At 43.1% G+C, this 20,586-nt stretch overlaps 1 protein-coding gene across 2 annotated transcripts in view; it reads right to left on the bottom strand.

Annotated features, from left to right (window-relative positions):
• KIAA0319L (KIAA0319 like) overlaps positions 1–20,586 on the bottom strand; it is a 109,531-nt gene that overhangs the window by 15,993 nt on the left and 72,952 nt on the right. For both annotated transcript variants that reach the window (XM_082667619.1, XM_082667620.1), the window contains exons 6-16: positions 19,021–19,118; positions 16,029–16,116; positions 15,464–15,556; positions 13,274–13,406; positions 10,002–10,230; positions 8,038–8,161; positions 7,197–7,329; positions 5,297–5,445; positions 3,728–3,879; positions 3,222–3,360; positions 1,519–1,678 (exon numbers count right to left, since the gene is read on the bottom strand). In XM_082667619.1, the coding sequence (XP_082523745.1) occupies positions 1,519–1,678; positions 3,222–3,360; positions 3,728–3,879; positions 5,297–5,445; positions 7,197–7,329; positions 8,038–8,161; positions 10,002–10,230; positions 13,274–13,406; positions 15,464–15,556; positions 16,029–16,116; positions 19,021–19,118 (1,498 nt within the window). The remainder of the gene's footprint in view (positions 1–1,518; positions 1,679–3,221; positions 3,361–3,727; positions 3,880–5,296; positions 5,446–7,196; positions 7,330–8,037; positions 8,162–10,001; positions 10,231–13,273; positions 13,407–15,463; positions 15,557–16,028; positions 16,117–19,020; positions 19,119–20,586) is intronic.

Below are 20,586 nucleotides of genomic sequence, written 5' to 3'. Positions count from 1 at the left end.
TTCTCAGTCTACAGAGCCAGCCTTATTGTCCCCCATATCCTAGGGCCCGGTAAATGCTCTGAACCCAAGGACTTCTTCCAGAGGAAACTCCGTACTTTCATACCACAGGACCATTGCTCATGCTGTTCCCCTATTCTGAATTTCCTCCTAGTCCTTCTATGCTTCATCAGGGCAAGTTTTACTTCTGGAAAATCTTTGGACTACCTCAACCCTCCTGGAAGAATTAATCGCCCTTGCCTGTGTCTCCATGATTGTGTTACCTGAAAACTGGGTTCTCTACGTGGTGTTGAGCCAAAAGACACAGCCAAGTCAAGAACGAGGAGAAGGAAGACTTTTATCACTTGTGGCAAGTAAGGAGAACACCGGGATCTTTCTCAAAGCAGTGTCTCCGTGAGCAGCAAAACTGCGGAAGCTTTAAGCTCAGGGTACGTGCATATTCGTGAAGGGGCTTGAGCAGAGGAGAATTCAGCACAGAATTGGGACAAAAGTCAACAGAGTCCAAGCTTTAGCTGAGGGTCATGAGGGTCAGAAAAGGTCGATATCATCATTCCTTAGGTTCCAGTTGATCTGGTTGTCAAGTACTTCAGGCTACCTTTACCACTGAAACAGAACTGGGAGTCTTTACAACTGATTTACTATTTTTGCTATTGTTACTTCTCTTGCCTGAAAAGAGTCATTTGTTCCTGCATTCCTTTTTGTTTTGTTTTGGCCACACCATGCGGCTCGTGGGACCTCAGTTCCCCGACCAGGGATTGAACCCAGGCCAAGGCAGTGAAAGCCTGGAATCCTAACCACTAAGCCACCAGGGAACTCCCTGTTCCTGACTTCTTTTTTTCCCCTTAAGATCATTCATTACCGAGACCTGTTCAAGGGCAAGTACTGTGGCCAGGCTTAGATCACAAAATGGCTTAGGCCAAAAATGGCTTTGCTTAGGTCAAGAAAGCCATGCCTGGTTCTCTTTCTCTGAGGACCCCCTACACTATCTGCTCACAATAGCACTTATTCTGTCAAATCCACCCTGTACTGATGCTATATGTTAACTTGATTACCTCCCCTACTAGACTATGGTCTTCAAACATCATAGGCCTCTTCTGACCTTGCACCCTGCTGCAGTGTCTAGTACAGAGCCCATTTACCTGTACTAGAAGAGTACATTTCTTCTTCATTAAAAAAATGAACACTGGGCTTCCCTGGTGGCGCAGTGGTTGAGAGTCCACCTGCCGATGCAGGAGACACGGGTTCGTGCCCCGGTCCGGGAAGATCCCACATGCCGCGGAGCGGCTGGGCCCGTGAGCCATGGCCGCTGAGCCTACGCGTCCGGAGCCTGTGCTCCGCAACAGGAGAGGCCACAACAGTGAGAGCCCGTGTACCGCAAAAAAAAAAAAATGAACACCATGAGTGGTTCCTGGTCAGAGAGCCCACCCTTCTCTACCTACCCACACTATTTCTCAGCTCAGTCAAGAAGTCCAGGGGACCCCCTGGTCTTTCCTTTTCTCCCCCCATTCATTGCCCAGCTACCTCTGCTCCGTGTACGGCTGAATCTTTTGCACAATGATGTCGGAATCCAGCACCCCCAGGAGGACCCCAATCTGGCGGATGAACATCCCCTTCAGCCTCTCAGTTAGCTGACTGACGTTGACATCCAAGATGATCTCCACCAGGTTGTTTTTCCTGGGATCTGGAAAGCATGTGGATCAGTCATGGCTTTAGAAGTAGGAGAGTTAACATAGACCTGCCACTGTGCATGTGCTTTGGCCCAGGAGAGAATGTGGTGAGAGCATTCAGAAATGCAACTGCCCTCCTTCAAAATGGAAAGGCACAATAGTGAATTCCCCATTGCTTTGTCCTGGTCCGCAGCAATCTGGGGCTGGCTTGGAGAGCTTCAGAAGCACTCCTGGTCTCTACACCAACCTGGCAATTACCACACATGTGCTGGGGACCAGGCCGAAGTGATGGGGTTTAGTGAAGGAAGTGGGGAACAGAGAAACACTTGAAGGTTTGTTTTAGAAGTCTCTGCCCAGTTGGCTTTGCTGAACTCTCCAGGCCAAGCGGCAGGTAGCTAGCGATCTCTCCTGATCCAACCTGATTTTCAGTAACTTGCTGTACTTTGTTTACAACAATGGGAGGGAAATTTTCCATCTCAACAATCTTATGGGAATGCATCTGCCCTACAGTGTTGAAAACCATAAACACAAAGGAAATACAGGCAGCCAAGAAACAAGGATTTCCTTAAAACAACATCACAGCCGGACGATGTTTTTACAACTCTAGAACTCTAAGACCACTGTGCTTTACACTTTTGATTATGTCCTAAAGACTATTCTACACTTGCCAAGTTAAGAGTGACTATTCAGAATACCTATTCACATACTTGGATGCACCACTTGCCTGTCCTGATGTCTAATTTATATAATTAGTAGACTATCTGTGATCTGATTTTAAACACAGAAGAGACTTTATAGTGTCTTGGCTGTTGTCCTTCAGAGGTAGGACAAGGACTGGAAGACCTGCCAAGATCCCTTCCTGTCTAAGACATCTGTACATTAGCTTGGCCTAGATAATAAAGAGTAGGTTTAAAGTTAATACCTTCTCATCAGTTGTTCAGGAATTTATAAAGCTCTACCCCACCCTGTACTCACTGCCTCCCTATTACCAAATTAGCCTTGATACAAAACAAAAACATGGTTCTATTTAAGAAAGAAATTTTACTTCTGCAAATCTTAAAAATGTAAAGGATGCCAGTTACTTTACCTTCCCTGGGGGTTGTCAGATAAAGCCTGAGGCTCAACTTACAAAAATAAATCATTTTCTGCAGATGGGTGCTGATGAGACACCACGACTCAAGTTATTCCTGTGCTCAGATTCCCAAAGCACCCTGGGCCCTCTCTCATCAGTCACACACAGAGGAGAAAGTGCTGGAGTAGGGGCCCAAAGGCCTGGCTCTGACACAACTGCTGTGTGAAGCTGAGCAAGCCCTGCCCTCTCTGAGTTTCTGTTTCTCCATCTGAGCTAAGTAGGGGGAGGTCCATATTTCTGCGTGGGTAGGAGAGGTCTTGTTGGAACAGAAAGTCTCTAAGGAGTTCTTAGCTTGGGGGTTCTAGATTTTTTTAAAGCTGGATATGCCATCTGGCTCTGTCCATGCTGGGGGAAGGGTCTCAAGATCGAGGCCCTGCTAGGCTGATCCAGCAATTCCACCCCGACTCCTCAGGAAGTGAACTCACCAGGTTTCACCTCCACAGTGGTCCGGTCTGTGTCACTCTCACCCTTCGCATCAGTCACTTTCAGGTGAAAGGCGTAGGTTCCCTCAACCAGGTTGGAAAGAAAGAGGACAGGGCGGTGGTCAGAGTGATTTAACACCTCCTGTGGGGTTGGACGACATGGCTATACGGCAGAACAGAACCACACTCCTTCCGTGGAGTCAGCTGTTGTGTCTGTCATAACGAAGTCCCCTCTGGGCTAGACGGCTTTGACTCGGGGCAGTTCCTGCTCTGTGATGGCACTACAGCCCACAGCAACCAGGATCAGGGAAAAGAATCACATTCTGTTCCACACTAGCTTGAGGGGTGACCCTAAGCAAGTCATCTGACCTCCCTGGATTTCAGAGCACAATCCAGGTTTGACATAAGAGACCGCTTGGTTAAAACAGGTACTGGAGTGTTTAGCCCAGTCTCCTCTCCTCACCGCACCACCATGACCTGTGTAGCTCTCCAGCTGCTGGCACACTCACCCCTGCAGCTGGGCTCCCCTCGTCTCGAGTCCAGAGGTAGCTGACTATTCCCTTGTCATCTGAGGACTTGGAGCCGTCCAGCTCTGCCGTGTCTGTGGGCAAGGTAATTACCACATTCCCAGTTATCTTGGCTATAGGTGGTTTGTTCATTTCTAAACAAAGAGAAACCATGGGAAAAAATGTAACATTCAGAAAAAGAAGAAATGCTTCTCGTGATGCTTATAAGGAAATTAAACTTCAAAATTATCTTAAATGGAGAACTGTTTTAAGTGCTTATCCATGCCCATGCCAACAACTAACAGTGTAGAGCTAACGCCACCAGTGCCACAGGTCCTGAGGCTCCATTCCCACCCAGAGAAATGTTCCCCTGACACCAGTACAGTAGAGGGGACAAGTATAGTTTCCTCTTGCATTCTCATAGCAGCCTCCCGCAAAGGAATCCATTTCTCTGCTTGGGGATATATGATGATTGGAAACGAAGGCCTAAAGTGGATTAAAGCCCTGAAGTTCAGGTTTCATCAGCTGATACCACAAATTATCTTCAAAATATGGCTGAAAATGTTATTCTCTGAACATCTTTCTTGACTTCTTCCTTAGCACTTTAATAGAGAAAAAGAAGAGAGACACTTTTCTTATTCTGGGCCCCACCTGCAGCTTTGTTTACTCAGTGTGTGCTCTCTACTCACTGAGTTCAGTATACTGTGTTTGGGGATCCCCTGCATATCTGATAGTTTTTCCTACCATCAGCTTATAGACCTCTCCTAAGACCATCACTGATCACTGTGCCTGCAAACCAGAGCAAGGCCAATCCACTTTTGCTCAAGTTGGCCTCAGCGTGCAGGCTCCTAGGATGAGCATGGGAAGCTCCAGTGCAGGGCAGTCATTCTAAGGTCTGACAGCAGGTGTCACTGTAGCTAGCAGGAGAGTCATAGAAACCCCAGCAGCAGAGGCAAAATAAAAATGCAGGGCTTCCCTGGCGGCGCAGTGGTTAAGAATCCGCCTACCAATGCAGGGGACGTGGGTTCGAGCCCTGGTCCGAGAAGATCTCACATGCCACAGAGCAACTAAACCCGTGCGCCACAACTACTGAGCCTGTGCTCTAGAGCCTGCGACCCAAAACTACTGAGCCCGAGTGCCACAACTACTGAAGCCCGCGTGCCAAGAGCCTGTGCTCCACAGCAAGAGAAGCCACAGCAGTGAGAAGCCCACGCACTGCAACGAAGAGTAGCCCCTGCTGGCCACAACTAGAGAAAGCCCGCACGCAGCAACGAAGACCCATGGCAGCCAAAAATAAATTAATTTATTTATTTTTAAAAAAATACAAAGGAAAAAAACCTTAATTCTCTCCCTATTCAACTGAGAAGGAAGGGAGGGAAAGCAAGAAGTTAAAATTCACCTTAAAAGTCGCTCACTCAAAGGCTGTTGTAGAAAAGCAACTAAGAGCTACCCTAACCTCTAACTTCCTTCCCTACTTTGTCTCTAATCAGTTTCTGCAACCAAACAAGAGATGATGCATTCTTCAGTTATCTGGCCCAGAGGCTGCTGCACCAACCCAAGGCAGTGAGGTACCTTCTTTGACAATGACATTCACAGAGCTCTGGCTTTGCAGGTTCCTCTCATCCTTGACGGTCAAGGTGAACACGTAGGTTCCCACTTGCAGCCCAGTCACAGTGGCGACACTGCTGTTAGCATTCTCAAGCTGTACCCCGTCAGGTCCCCTGGACAAAGAGAGAAACCAGAGGGTGGAATTGTACCTGTCTACTGCTCTCCTGTCCCCGCAGGAGCAGACAATTATTGCCTCAGCTAAGACATGAACTACTGTTTCTCACACCTTGAGAGGGCATGTTTAAAAATATTCCATTTGGACAGAGTGTCATTTGGCCCCAAAATACATGCTACCTGCTGATCAGAAAATTCCATTCACCAGCTTTCAAACACATCTAGCCTTATCCTTTGTAAGAGCTTCTAGAACATTCAAACTCTTTGCTGCTCCAATAAAAGGAAGAAAGTGCTCTGAGCAGGTCTCTGATCAAAAGAATGATTTAAGAGTGATGTTTCTGAAAAGCATTTCTGGCCCAGTGGTTGGTTCAGTTCTTGCCAGAAAAGAAGCAAAATGCATTTCTTAGTCACATGCCAAATTCCCTCTTGCTGAAAAGTCAGGGAAAGGAAATGGGCCAAGGCTATAGAGGAACTCTCAGGGAAAAACCATCTTCTTCTTAGCAGTTCTACAGGCAAAACTCCCTCCAGCTCCTGGACAGGGGCCAGAGGAACCAGGATGCCCTGTATCTTTCCTTCTCCCCTGTGGCCTCACACTGCAGGTGAACGAGCTCTGAGCCAGCATGTAGGCACAACACTGCACATATACCAGACAGCCCTTCTGTTCAAGGGTCAAAATGCCTCAGAGCTTTCCTTAACACTGCAGGACAACCAGAGAAACCTGTAGACTCCCAGGTTTTGCTCTGTTTTGTTTTGCTGTTTAAATGTATAACCCTGACCCTAGCAGCCCCCCTTGAAACAGATTCTCCTCCAAGAAGCTATGCTAAGGATTATTTCTGCTGTAAACACTAATAAAACTCAACTAAAAGGTTTATCTGCTGTATCTTCAATAAACAGTTATAATTAAAACATGCTGGGTTGAGGAAAATTAGGTTCTCCAAAAGATAGAAACGAAAGCTAAGGAAAATCATTTCTAGAATCCAACTCACTAATCGTAAGTCAAGTGCTTTTACAAGTCAAATTACAGCCCCTGCCCACCCATCTCTAACATCCTAGTCAAAAACAAAAGCAAAAACAAAAAACCCAGTCTGTCCTATGGTTGCTACCTTTGGAAATTGGGAATGCTTTTAACTCTTCCTTGGGATTGCTTCCTGTGGGATCCTGCATATAATCTGAGTTCCATTTGTTATGGTTTAAAGGAGCTGAAAGAAACTGTGAGAACCAGGAATGGTTCGATTAGGTAATTCCAATTTAATTAGTATTATTTTGGTTATTGCCTTTGGCCTCTGGCTAACATAAATGGTATATGGTATCTACAAGGAAACAATAACAGAGTAATGCTTTCATTTTGGAGATGAATTTTCAATTCCCCTTAAGAGCTGCTCTGTCCCATCCCCCCTGACAGCCTTACCCAGTTAATTTTGAGCAACAGTATTTTTCTGCTCCATTACCCCTTCCATCCTGCCTCTCAAGTGTAATTAAACTATGCATTTCAGCAAATGGATTGTACCTGTAAAAGCACCAGAACCACAAAGTACTACCTGGGGACAGCTAATGGTAAGCATTCTTTTTTTCCTTCTTACAAAAATGATAGTTTTCTTAGAGTTGAAGTTTGGGATTGCAAACATTTCTTTCTCAGTAATCCCCCTTGGATAAGCTAATAAGAGAAAGTAAACTCTTAAAAGCAAATAAAACCTTGCTCTTCAAAGGTCTGGAGCCCTTGCATACATAAGGATTTTGTGTCAATACTCACTGTGTTTTTTCCCAGAGATATGAGGTAATTTTCTGATCATCTGAGCTTTTGCTGCCATCCAGGGTTGTGCTATCCATGGGAAGAGTCAGCTCTTTATCTGGACCTGCATCTGCCTGTGGAGGCTTGTTGTTTTCTAGAAGACAAGAGACTTGGGAGCTCAAAAGCAGGCAGTCCAGCTGGGAAAGGAGAGGAACCAATTGGGACATATGTTCTGGAAGCCTCAAGGACTCTGCCTCTCCACTCATAGAACTGTCAGATACTGTGTGAGGTAAGGGTATGGTCAGGGAGTTCGCATGAAGAATATGAGACTGAAACGTATAAAACAACTCTGAAAGAACATGGATTGAAGTATAATGCTATAGGAGTTCAAATGAGAGGGTCTGAAAGATAAGGTAGGGCTTTCTTGAGGAAGTGGGCTTTAAGGTGGCCCTTAAAGGACATGGTGGGAGGAGTTCCCTGGTGGTCTAGTGGTTAGGATTCGGCGCTTTCACTGCTGTGGCTCAGGTTCAATCCCTGGTCGGGGAAGTGAGATCCTGCAAGCCCCAGCCAAAAAAAAATAGGACATGGTAAGATTTGGGCTGGCAGAGACTCTATCTGCTAGCTCCCCTTGAAGGCACAATAACTCGCCAAGAGCAAGGGCACAAGCGAGGTTGTGAAATACTCCTTCTCTCTAGCTATGAAGAAAGCACTAGGGGAATGGACAAGAGCAGCTGCCAGGGGCTTGGTGGATTGGTAACTCCCACTTCCACCCTCATGGAGCTCAGAACCCAAGCCCTCTTCTCCCCCCAAGGGTCAAGGGACCAGCCAACAGAAGAGCCTGCACCACAAGGTTAGAACTTACCAGGCTGCACAATAACAGTCACTTGAGCGGTGGCCTGCTGTCCTATTGTGTCAGTCACTGTGAGTTGGTAAGTATAATCTCCTTCTTGCATGGCAGAGAGCTGCAGGGTCGGTGTTCTAACACCCTGGATATATAAATACAGACAAGTGGACTCCCGGAATCACATCATACAAGAAGTCCTACTCTGGTCTAAATGATTTACCCAGTTTTCTAAACCTAGGTTGGTAGTGGGCCATTACCTCCCAATTCAACATAATTACTGAATGCTCAATCAGACACTGTGGGACATCTTGTTAAAAGTTTCACCCTTCAAGGAAATAACCCTCTGACACAGCAACAGTTTCAAATAAAGTCAGAGCTCTCACAAGGTAGACGAGTACAGGAAAATGTGCAGAGATAATCAAGATCCATTTCTATGACCCAAGCAGAAAGAAAACCATTAACATATAGTAAAATAACACAATTTACAAAACGATGTTCTTCCTACTGAAGCTACACAGCGTGACCCTAACAAAGCTGCCTCGATAAACATGGCAGCAACGACTCAAGATGCTTTGTAATGCTGTGTGTGCCCTTACAGGTCTGTACAGATTCTGCAGCAGTGGAGAAACCTAACCTAACACCTTGCAGACATTTTATTTGGCCTTAGGGTTCTTAAAAGTTGGAAAATTTCACATAGAAGTCTAGGTTTCTGTCTTGTCTTGAAAAGCTGGAGGACCTAGCAACACTGGGACGATACTCCAGCGTGGCAACAACCAGCCTGACTGGAGGGCTGCTGACCCCTTTGGTCAGGGCTTACGCCCTCTGGTTTGCCACAGTCCCCATCCAGTTTTCTTCATTTACTTACGTTACCTACCTGGTGACAGATCTAGTCTCTTCTTAAATATCTCCAGAGAGAAGATGCTCACCATCTAGTCAGGCAATCTCCTCCAATTTGTAATAGAGCTCACTAAGATCTGCACCCTTCAGCAGAAACTAACACATTTTAAAGCAACTACACTCCGATAAAAATTATGGAAATATCTTGCTGCAAGTAGAAAAAGGCCTATGGCCCATTAACCAACTGAAAACTCAGAGAAAATCTCTGTTTGCCTCTGCCAGCCGTAAATCCTAAACACAGAATTGAGAGTTGAGAGCCGTCTTGAGCTTTAACTACTGTTTCCAAATGTTGCTGCTGCATAAATTTGTCATTATGTCATCCAGCCAGCTCCGAGCATGTCACCCGCCGGTGGCCGGAGACCATGGGGGGCTCGATACAAGGTGTTTCTAACATAGCAAGGGTTTGTGGGTTTTGTTTGTTAGTTTTGTTTATTTGAGAAAAACGGAAAGGAAAATGCTGCAGCATCTAAAGCATTCAGATTGGACAACCTGCCTGAATTCTGATCAATGCTTCATTGTTAGCGTTTTGCACGATTGTAATTTTTATGTCAAAAGAAGCCAAAACTTGCAATGCTATTTTTAGCAGACAAAAAAATACTAAATGTAAAAATATTTTTGACTTGAACATTTGGATGGCACTGGGTGCAAGAAGACCATTCATCCTTTGGACGGAATGTTTGGGAAAAAAGAGACTTTTGAAAAGGAGACGGTTGCTGTAAAGAGTCCATGGAGGGGTTATGTAATACTGTAACTCACGACTGTTAAAAATAAATCAATAAATTGTCCTCTGCTGTATTAAAAAAAAAATTTGCACCCTTGTAGCTTCTAAAGAATTTTACTCCCTGAAATTATCCTAGAGCAGCTACCAGTCTTTTCCTCTAATACTAAACATTTAAGATAAAGTTTTTGCTAATGTGTTAACTAAAGGCCCCTTAATCTTTCTAGATTTTTAAAAAAATTCATATGTTCTATTCACTAATCTGACTTTGGTTATTAAGATGGAGAAATATAAGCCTTGGATGGGTGACCCAGTCCAGCAGCTCTAATTCCCTGGGCGAGAAAAGACAGAAACTATTCCCTCCTACCTGCATCTCCATCACTTTCCCTTTGCTGTTTGGGCTGAGTGACCACTCATAGCTGGTGATGCCGTGATCATCAGTGCTCTGATTCCCAAAGAGGGTGATGGAGTTTTGGGGCAGGGTGATCACTTGGTTGGGGCCTGCATTGGCCACAGGGGGGTAATCCACAGCCTTGTTCACTGTCAGGCTTGCAGTGGTAGAGTTGGTAGCTCCATCAGAGTCTACTACAGTCAAGCTATCAGGAAAGAGAGAGGAATGCAATCAGGGATGGTCTTAAAGAAAGAGGAATAAACATGGAAGAACTGAAAATCAAGGCTAAAAAACACCAATGTGGCAGGATTGCCAATCGGTAACCAATTCTAACGCATTCTTTTTGGAAAGTTAGACTAATACGAGAAGCTAACACCGACTGAGGGTTTACTGTGTGCCAGGCACTGTTCTAAGCACTTTGTATCTCATTCAATCCTCACAACAGCTCTATAAAGTACTATCCCCATTTTACTCCTTATACATATGAGGCGACCGAGGCAAAAAGAGGTAAAGTAACTTGCCCAAGCTTGAAAGCTTGAAAACAGTGGAGTCAGGATCTAAATCTAGATAGTGTATCTCCAGCACCATTTCACTCTGCTGCCTGCAAGTGTCTGTGGCTGGTACCTTTATAAGCATTGTCTGATCTGGCCCTCACAACAATCATATAGAATAGGTATCATCAACCTCACTACTATAGAAGCCTTAGAGAGGTAAGAAACCTGCCCAGAGCTAAATAGTGAGCCAACATGCAAGCCCAGTTCTCTGACTCCAAAGCCCAGAACCAAGTCTTAAGAAGCAATAATCCCTGGCCACTATTCCTATGGGGTTCAAAGACGCTACACTAAATAAAGCAAGCTCTGACTGCAGCAGGCTCTCCTCCCATCATCCTGTTTTGGCTGTGTACACAGCACAAGAATGGACTTCCTGGGCAGACAGCCTCTAGGATGGACCAGGGGGGCTAGCTCCAGTAAGATAGAAGCCTGAGATGGAAATGAATTCTCCTACGCAAGCGTCCCACAGTTTGTGCCAGTGTGAAAGAGAATTTGCAAGAGAAAAAAAAAATGTTCATTTGTAAGAGCAGGCTTCTACCTAAATGATGCCTTCCAGCTGAACAGCCTAAAGCTTCTCTTGCCACCTCAAAATGTGAGCATAAGCAAGCAAGGAGGTTTGGGCTGCTTCCATTTTGCTGACAGAAAGAGGAAAAGCATATAAAAGACATGTCGTTTGTTTAAATCTCACAACCAGCCGCAGAAAGAGCCAGACATCTGTGGGGTTTTTAACCCACAATCTCACTTTTTACCTATGATCTTAAGGGGACTTCTGATATTACAGCTTTTAGAAAAAGAACACAAAAACATCAGACACACACACATGTGCGAATCAGCAAACATCTGAAAAAGAAAAATCCACAGAAGTTTTCCTCTCTTTCCAGTTTCTCTGTTTTCAGTTTTTTTTTTTTTTTTTAAACATGTCTTATTTGTCTCCTATTTCAGAACAAAAGCAAGTTATAGACAGATGGGAAAATGGCAGCTGCCCATTACGCTGATTTTCACCTCAGACAGTCCCTGGCTTGCACACAAAAGTTCTGGAACCAAACAGCAGCTGACCACAGGGCTGGGGAAAGAGGCCACTGCTGTGTAAAAGCGGGGGAGAGGAAAAGGTAGGTGCAATCAAACAGATTGGACCTTAATGCTAATCAAACCCAATCCCATCATTTCATGGACTGAGGCTTAGAAAAAGAGAACTGCACCCAATATCCCATTCACCCAAAACACTCTAGGTTAACATTGTGGTTAAAAGCTCAGACTCTGGAATCAGACAACCTGTGTGACCTTGGGCAAGTTACTTAACCTCTCTGTGACAATATTTCCTAATCTGTAAAATAAGAGCCATTATAATACCAGGTACAAGGGTTAAATGAGCTACTGCGTGCAAAGAGCTCAGAACAGTACTTAACACAGAAAATGTTCAAGAAGCAGTAGCTATTATTGTTACTATTTCAAAAAGGATGAACATCGCCCAGGCTAAATTCCATAAATGTTAAAATTCCTATATTAGAAATCCAAGGCGAAAACCAACTCACATTTCCATTTTAACTCAGTGAGAAGGCTCCTACCTTGTTGTAATAGCAGCTACCCTTCATTCACTTGAAGTCTTGAGTCAGTGAGAGTCAGAACTTGTATGTTTATTTGTATGGTAGGTGCTGTGCTAGGACATTCCTTGCTGCGTCTCTGGTAGTGTCTAAAACGTGGTTAATCTCAGATCCAGTGGGGAAAACAGATACCCATGAACAAGCCGTTGCACCATGGCAGGCACCACATAGAGGCACTGAGTGCAACAGGGAAAATGGAGGGACATACCCTCTCCTCTCTGGAGGGATCTCAGAGAGCCTCACAGAAAACTGAGGAGGTTCTTAAAGATAGGCGGAGTCCCAACAGATTGAGAAGGGCATTCAAGGAAGCATAAACAAAATACATATAGGCCAAGTCAAGGAGCAGAGTGGAATGAGTCCTGACTTGGGGATTAGAAAATCTGCATTTCAGCTCTAGCTGTGTGACCTCAGAGAAGTTAGTAAATACACCAAGCCTCATTTTTCTCAGATGTAAAATGAGGATGGTATAGTGTACATATGGTGTTTGCGTGACACGCACGTACGAGTGCTTCGTAGCCTACAGTGAATAATGCAAATATAAGGAGGATTACTCTAGGGTCAGCCTCATACTCATTAATCACAGTCTAGTATATCAACACTAGTTCCCAAAAGAACTATCTTTGAATCAAATTCTCTGAAAAGCCCCAACAGAGAAAGATGCTACAAATCATATTCAAATAAACCACTAAGTCAAAAGTAAAGATTTTGATATATCCTAAGTTGAGGAAGCATTTCCCAAAGGGGAGAGATGAGAGTAGATTCCTTCTAGATTTTTCTTGAGAAAAGACAAAGGAAGATGGGCCCTTTCACTTAATGACAGACATTCTAAAAAAAGGTTTGGATATATGCCAAATAAGGCTCTGAGAAGGATTAGCTGTGTGGATCCTGATCTATTATGCAAGAACCTTTGCCCTAAAAAGTTATCACTATTGTGACCACAGTTACAACATGGCTCAAAGAACCAGTGGAACCAAAGGCTATATTATCAGCCAACTCTACAGGGAATTTGATATCTGTCAGAGTGACTCCTATAAGAATGTAAAACCCATAAGGGGAAAAAAATGGCCTATGGTAAACTTGAAGGATCCAAATTTACCTGAAAGTGTAGTTCCCAGGGACGAGCTTACTTAGTTTTAATATGGCCGTATCTTCAGAAATCTTCTCTTCTCTCAGAGGTCCCTTAAGTTCTTCCCAATGGTACTGGACGATCTTATCATCATCCGTGCTTTCTTGACCATAAAGAAATATCAGTTACAGCATGAGAGCACTGGGTCTTAGCACTTACCCAGTTTATACAAACCAGGGCAACTACCCAGAGATTTGAGGCTAGGAAAACTTCATGAAATTACAGACTATCTCCCCAGAGTGTTTCTTCCCTCAGATTATTGGGTCATTCTGCCTCTCTATGAATATTCCACTGCGTAGTTTTCCAAGGACTCCAACACAGGCAACCTCTGGTTAAAACGCTACTGTATTAAGTATATGTATAAAAAAAGGAGAATCAAAAGGTCTTAAACACATGAAAAGATATTCAACCTCACTTAAAAAAGACATGCAAATTTAAATTACACTTGAGATAGCATTTTTTAACCTCTCAAATTGGTAAACACCAAAGTTTCACAACACATTATGTGGGTAAAAAGTGTGGGGAAAGAGGCCCCCTCATAAGTCATGGTGGAAGCATAAATTGATACAACCTCTATAAGGAGCAATTTGGGAAAATTTATCTTTGTCCCTGCAATTCCTCTTCTAAGAATTTAATCCTTCAGATCTACTTGCACTTGTGTTGTGTATCTGTAGGACATTTAATATTTGTGTTAAATGTCATGCTTACAAGATTATTCACGATAATGTTATTTGTAATAGCAAGTCAAAATAATCTAAATGATCATCAATAGAGATTGAAAACAAGTACATATTCATACAATGAAATCATATATTCATATCATGGAAGGTTATGTAATCATTAAAGGAAAAAAAGAATGAAGAAGTATTGCATGTATTAATTCAGAAAAATTCTCCAACATATAGAAAAAAGCACTGTATGTAACAGTGCACATAATGTGTTGTCATAAGGACTGTATATGTATTTTCTTAAATACGCATCAAATATCTCTGGAAAGATACATAAGATAATACCATTGGTTGCCTGGAGGAAAACTGGATAGTTGGGAGACCGGGAGGGTAGTGATTCTTTTCACTGTGTACCTTTACATATTATTCAACTTCGATCTAATCAAAAATATAAAATAAAATGGTACTAAGTGAACCCTTTCTGCCATTCTCACAAGTGTTTCTTCCTATCCTGCCTCTTCCTCTTGGCCTGCTACTCTTCTGTCCTCCTCTTCTGGCCAGAATCACCTACATGAAAGGTTTAACCCGCTAGAGATCCCTCTGCTAAAGCAGCCTCTGCCACAAGCCCCTGTTGTGCCAAGACACTCAGGGGTGACAGGGCCTTAACGGGCCTCCAGAGAGACCAAGCCAATGCTGGAGAGCGACAGGCCCGAAACCTCTTGCACACACAGAGCCAAGGCCCAGAAATCGTCTCATGTCACCCATCAGGTGACACTCCTCTGAAGGGTGACATGTTAACAATGGGCCCAGGCAGGGGTGTGTGCTCCATTCTGTGAGTCTCTCCAGGAGAAGGCTAACGAGAATCTTGCTAGGCAGTGATAGCTGAGTGAGAGCTCTTTGTCAAGACCCTCAGTTACTTATCTTGTCATGATAGGAAGGAGCTTTGTTTCCATAGCTAAGGATGGCAACTCCAGGCAAGCGAATTTGAAAACCAGCAAGTTTCAACTAAAATAATGCTAAACACATGAACAATCCTACTTTCTTACCATCTCAGAGCAGAACTATTACTGCAGACAGGCCACACGGGGATTTTTTTTTTTTTTTTTTTTTTTTGCGGTACGCAGGCCTCTCACTGCTGTGGCCTCTCCCGTTGCGGAGCACAGGCTCCGGACGCGCAGGCTCAGTGGCCATAGTTCATGGGCCTAGCCGCTCCGCGGCATGTGGGATCTTCCCAGACCGGGGCACGAACCCGTGTCCCCTGCATCAGCAGGCGGACACTCAACCACTGCGCCACCAGGGAAGCCCCACATGGGGATTTTAAACAGGGCCTGTCTGGTTTTTACTTCCTAATGAATTGCTTCAGATGGTTGGTCTTCCCCTAACACGGCCAAGAGGACTGGCCTAAACAGTATGCAGACATAGTTGGCCCCAAACCTTCTACCAGTACACAGTGAAGGCTCTTCTGAAACATCATGCCTAGACAAGTACTCACGGCTGCCATCAATGACTGTAGAAGTGGTTGGCAGAGAGATCTCCTGGAACTGTGGTGACACAATGGCAACAGGAGGCCGATTCTTACGGGGCTCTGCAAGAACATGACCCACAAGAAATTGGAAGAGGGTCTTTATAAATTATAGGAGAAGCAGGCCATATCTGGGTGGAGCATAAGTCATTTTCCATTACCTAAGTGAGAGCTGAGCATCACCAAATGGTAAAGTCACAGATCAGGCTGCCATTCTAACCTAAGACACCTGGGAGTGTTAAAGCCTCTTCTAAACCTGACGACTGCTAAGGCCATGCCCTGCGCATTCTTTCAATTTCTTTCAATGCTCATGTCCTATCTACTACATCAGAAGTACTACAGCAGCAACTTCTTGCTTTCAAGCAAGCTGAGTAGAGGTGGACAATAAACAAGCTTTGTGAACTAGGAATTGCCCAATACGTAAATATATTACAAAAAAAGAATGAGAATTTAAAACCCCTAACATCAAATTTCCATCTCCTTGGGAATCCTGCAGAAAGAGCAGTGGAGACATGGCCAGGGCTGGGTAACATACCTGGTTTCACTGTCACATTTACATAGCCTTCCCCGTGGGCATTTTGACCATCTACAATCACTTTGAATTCATACAGGCCTGGAGTGAGCTGCAGAAGTGAGAGAAGATCTTTTAGACAACCACAAACAGCAGCATAATATTTAAAATAACACATATATCTGAATTTTCCAATGTTGTTTCTTGAATTCTCCTCTTCTTGCACCATTTCCAAAATGGAGAAAGTAAACTAGCTGAAGATATGAAACAATGAATTATAAACTAAAAAACCATAGCTTTTCATGTGAATCTTATTACTAGCTGACTCGGAACAACAGAAGGGATTTCAACATCTCTGTACTCCCATTTTCTTTTCAGAAGAACATTAAGGGCCCAACCATCCTACTTCACAGTTATGAAATTAAAACAATCATCTCTGCAAAGAAAAACATTTTGTAAAAAACACCAAATAGCTCTCAAATATCTGAATATTTCCCCCTCCTGATTTCCACTAACTGTATGAACATTAAAAAAAATCACCCACAATCCCATTGTCCTAACACCCCAACTAATCACATTTTTCTTATTTCCCTCTCATCTTTTACCACATCCAAAAAAAGAGCTATAAACAGTACATCTGTCCAACAAACATGTATTGAGAATCAATTATATGTGGTCATTGTCCTAGGCCTGGGGTTTGGAGAGGAATTAGATAAGGTCCCTACCCTTGAGGAGCTCATATTTCAGTGGTATTCAGGGCCTAGCTAAAATCACGATATATCAAACTTTTTATTATTCTTTCTTCCATTCATTTAGCATGAACACTTTTCCCATTAGAACAGTCTCTTAAATAGTCATTTTAATGGCTGCAGAATAGTACATGAATAAATGTGCCATAATTCACATAAGCATTTCACATTGTTGGATATTTGGGTTGTTTCCAAAATTTTACTATTATAACTAATGCTGTGGTGAACACCTTTCAGGTAAAATGGTTTTTTTCTTTCTTTTGAATTATCTTCTTTGGGTAAACACTAATTGAATGCATGGAGCATTTTTGACCACTTCCTTCTTCTTGTAATGCTCTCCTTCCTTGGCTTTCACTTCTAGGCCTACTCCTCATTTTCTTCCATTTCCTCTTTCTTCCATACGTTTAATGACAGTGTTCCCCAGCATTCCAATTGCAATCCATTTATTACTTCACTCTACACCCTCTCTGGATGTTTTCATCTATTCATGGCTTCAGTTGTCAACTATTTGACGCTGGTGTACAAATTTATCTCTCCAGCCCGGACTTGCATCCTGATCTCTAGCCCCTTACCCCCAACTACTTATTGATCCCTCCACTCAAATGTTTCACAGGTACCTCAAACTCACTCTGTCCCAACATAAATTAATCATCTGAAAACCTCTTCCAAACCTGCTCTTCTATCTATGTTCCTCATTTCAGTGAAGATCACCACAAATATACCAACATCCAATGAAGTGTCTAAGCCAAAAGGCTAAAATTATCCTGGACTTCTCTTCCTCAACACCTCCACCCAATTAATTGATCACCAAGTTGACCTCCATAATATTTCTCAAATCCACCCACTTCTCTCCATTCACACTGTCATCACCTTAGTTTTTAACCATTCATCATAGCACAGTTGTTAAGAGCATGGGCTTAGAGATGGAAAGTTCCAGTTCAAATCTACCATTTAATAGCTTTGTGCACTTTGGCCAAACCACTTTGTTTTTCTAATTTTTATTTTCGTCATTTGTAAAACAAATACTAATATTTACATCTTGGGGTTGTTAGGAAGATTAAATGAAATAACTGCATAAAATAATTCGCACTGTTTCTGGCACATGGTAAGAGCTCAATAGGTGGTTTTTAAGTTTTATTTTATTTATTTAGTTTTTTTTTCACTCAGACTATTATCATCTCACACCTACATTTTTCAATAGATTCCTCCCTGGTCTCCCTAGTTTGAGTCGTATCTCCTCCAACCTGCAGTCAGGGTGATCCTTCTAAACTGAAAATCTGAACATGTCATTCTCCTGCTTAAAACCTTTCAAAGGCACCATATTCCCTCTAGATAAGAGCCCAAGGCCTCACTCTGGCACACAAGGCTCTGTGCCATCTGGCACCTGCATCTCTCCAACTTACCTGTGCCACTGTTCCTCTCATACCATGGGGTCCAGTCAGGATGAACCACGTAAAATTCCCTTTTTCCCACATTTCTCTCTATTATTTGGCCCAGTGGACATATTGCTTCCTCTGTTTGGGGTATTACCACTCCACCCTTTACCCAGTAAGCCAGTCACCTTTCATGACCCAACTAGGCCAACTCTAAAAAATCTACTCTAACTCCCCAGGGCTTCAATACCCCATGCACTGACCTAGTGGACTCCTGTTATAATTACCTGCTTCTGGTCAGTAGCACCTACTAGACTCTATTTTCCTTAAATGTTAATATTATGATTAATTCACTAGTAAATCCCCAATACCTGCCACATAACTAGTGTACAATGAACAGTTGTTGAAAGAAAGAGAGGAAAGAAAGGAAGGAAGGATGGAAGGAAGGAAGGATGGCAGGGAGGGAGGAAGGAAGAAAGAAAAAAGAAGGAAGGAAGGAAAAAGCAATTGCTTGGCCAAAGAATATGAACATTTTTATGGCTCTTAATAACTACACTGAATCCCAAAAAAAGACTGAGCCAATTTACACAGTCATGTGGCCACAAATAACCTAGCTTATCTCCCAAATTCTAAAATCCTTATGTTACCCTTAAAAGCTGTTTAGTGTGTATTTTCAGCTATCACCACTATGCTTATACAATATTCTCACCATAAATGAAAATTTGAGAATCATACACTAACAAATACTGGATGTCAGCCAGCCAGACTTTTGGAGGATTCGCTTCTGAAAGACTGTTCCTAAGTTAAGTGTGGACAGAAAATTCTATATTATACATGTTAGAAAATGGTCAGTACCTCCACCCCATCCCTGCAAATGACAGGAAGCAAATTCACCTTGGATAGTTTGAGGATCTGGGAATGTTTCCCTTCCATTTCTCCACTGTAGTCTTTAGGATGAGTAATCAGCTGCCAGTCGTAGGTGTAGGTTTCTCCTATAGAAGGGCAGTTACAAAAATCATGAAAACACACACCTACACACAAAGAGGGCAACCACATAGCCTGTGAATAACAAAATTTTTCTCAATCTTGACAAGACCTTAGTTTTCAAGATTTTACCCCAAAGCCAAAGGGAAACCAAACATTCTGTTGAAAGAAAAGGTGGATTCTGCTGACTCAACTATACTTAGGGCTTCTTCCAACTCTCTCCCAGCAATGCTCATTCCTGCCCCATACCCACGCTGCTTTGGGCCAATCCTCCCCTAAAATACCAGGTTGCTCATGGTATGGCATCCCAGTGAAAATACATGCCCTACAAACCACTATGGATGAACTCACTGGGAATAAAGGCCATTTTCTTGCAAAACTTCTTTTGCAACAAAGAACAGCAATGACTTCTAAATAACATGGTTCAAAAATACCTTTTTAAAGAGTGCTAACAATACTCGTCTCACTGAGGTCATCACACCCTGGTGAGTTAAAAGAGCTACTTCATTCCTGCTGAGCTAATAAATAACACACTGCAGAAGGTGGTAGGGGATGGCCCATTTAAAACAGGCCCCACTGAAATTAATTAAGATCAAATGAAGCATTAAATGGTCCTCATTTGTAGCTCAGACTGTATCACTGGGTAGCGTGAGGATAGAATCCTGTTATCTAAATGGAATCCCTCCCCAGTTAAAGTTGTCTTAAATATTTTTTGGAACAAGATGCATTTATGGCTAGGAATGGGTGGGATTCAGTAGGAAGGTTTCATTTAATTTACTACCCAAAAAGGGAAAAATAAAAGGGGAAAAAAAAGAAGTCTCAAATGCTTACAGAGAATGGTCACCTTTTTCTTACTTCATGAGTTCAAAAGTTAACACACAGAACTTAATTCCAAACAGTCTTAAGACTAGATTTTACTTTATAAGCCTGAGATACAAGATCTATTACCCTTCCTTCCTCCAGAGAATACTAGCTTTGTTTTGGCCAGTTGTCAGCCCCAGGCAGCTTTCATAAATGTATCTGTAGAAGTTAGGTTACGTGAGGAGCAGGAAAGAAGAAGTAGAAGTAGGACTGGTGCTAAGACATGACATTTCTTCAACTGTAGTTAGAAATTTTTTTCCCCACACAGAAAACAGACTCACACTAGCTTGGGAATTGACAATTTTATAACATCTAAGGCTAGCAACACAAATTTCAACAAATGACAATACTCTTGGAACAGAAAAGCTCAGGGGACGAATTATGCCTTACAGACAGGAATTTGCCTAACGGTAGGAACAACTGAGTACAGGTCTGTTAGACAGAATGCTGGTTTTAATGATTTAGGGCAGTGGTTTTCAAATCATGCCTCTGAACCCTAGAGGGATCCTGAGAGGTGCTGCAGGGGCTGCCATAGGAGATGAGAGGAATGAAGAACAGGCAGAGCTGGTCCTGCCTCATCATCCCCAACCTTTGAAAGTTTGAAACCATCCATCT

The sequence above is a fragment of the Grampus griseus genome (genome assembly GCF_964374135.1).
Source record: "Grampus griseus genome assembly, chromosome: 1".
Taxonomy (NCBI): domain Eukaryota; kingdom Metazoa; phylum Chordata; class Mammalia; order Artiodactyla; family Delphinidae; genus Grampus; species Grampus griseus.
Note: the sequence above shows the minus strand (reverse complement) of the source record. Positions and strands in the feature narration are given on the sequence as shown.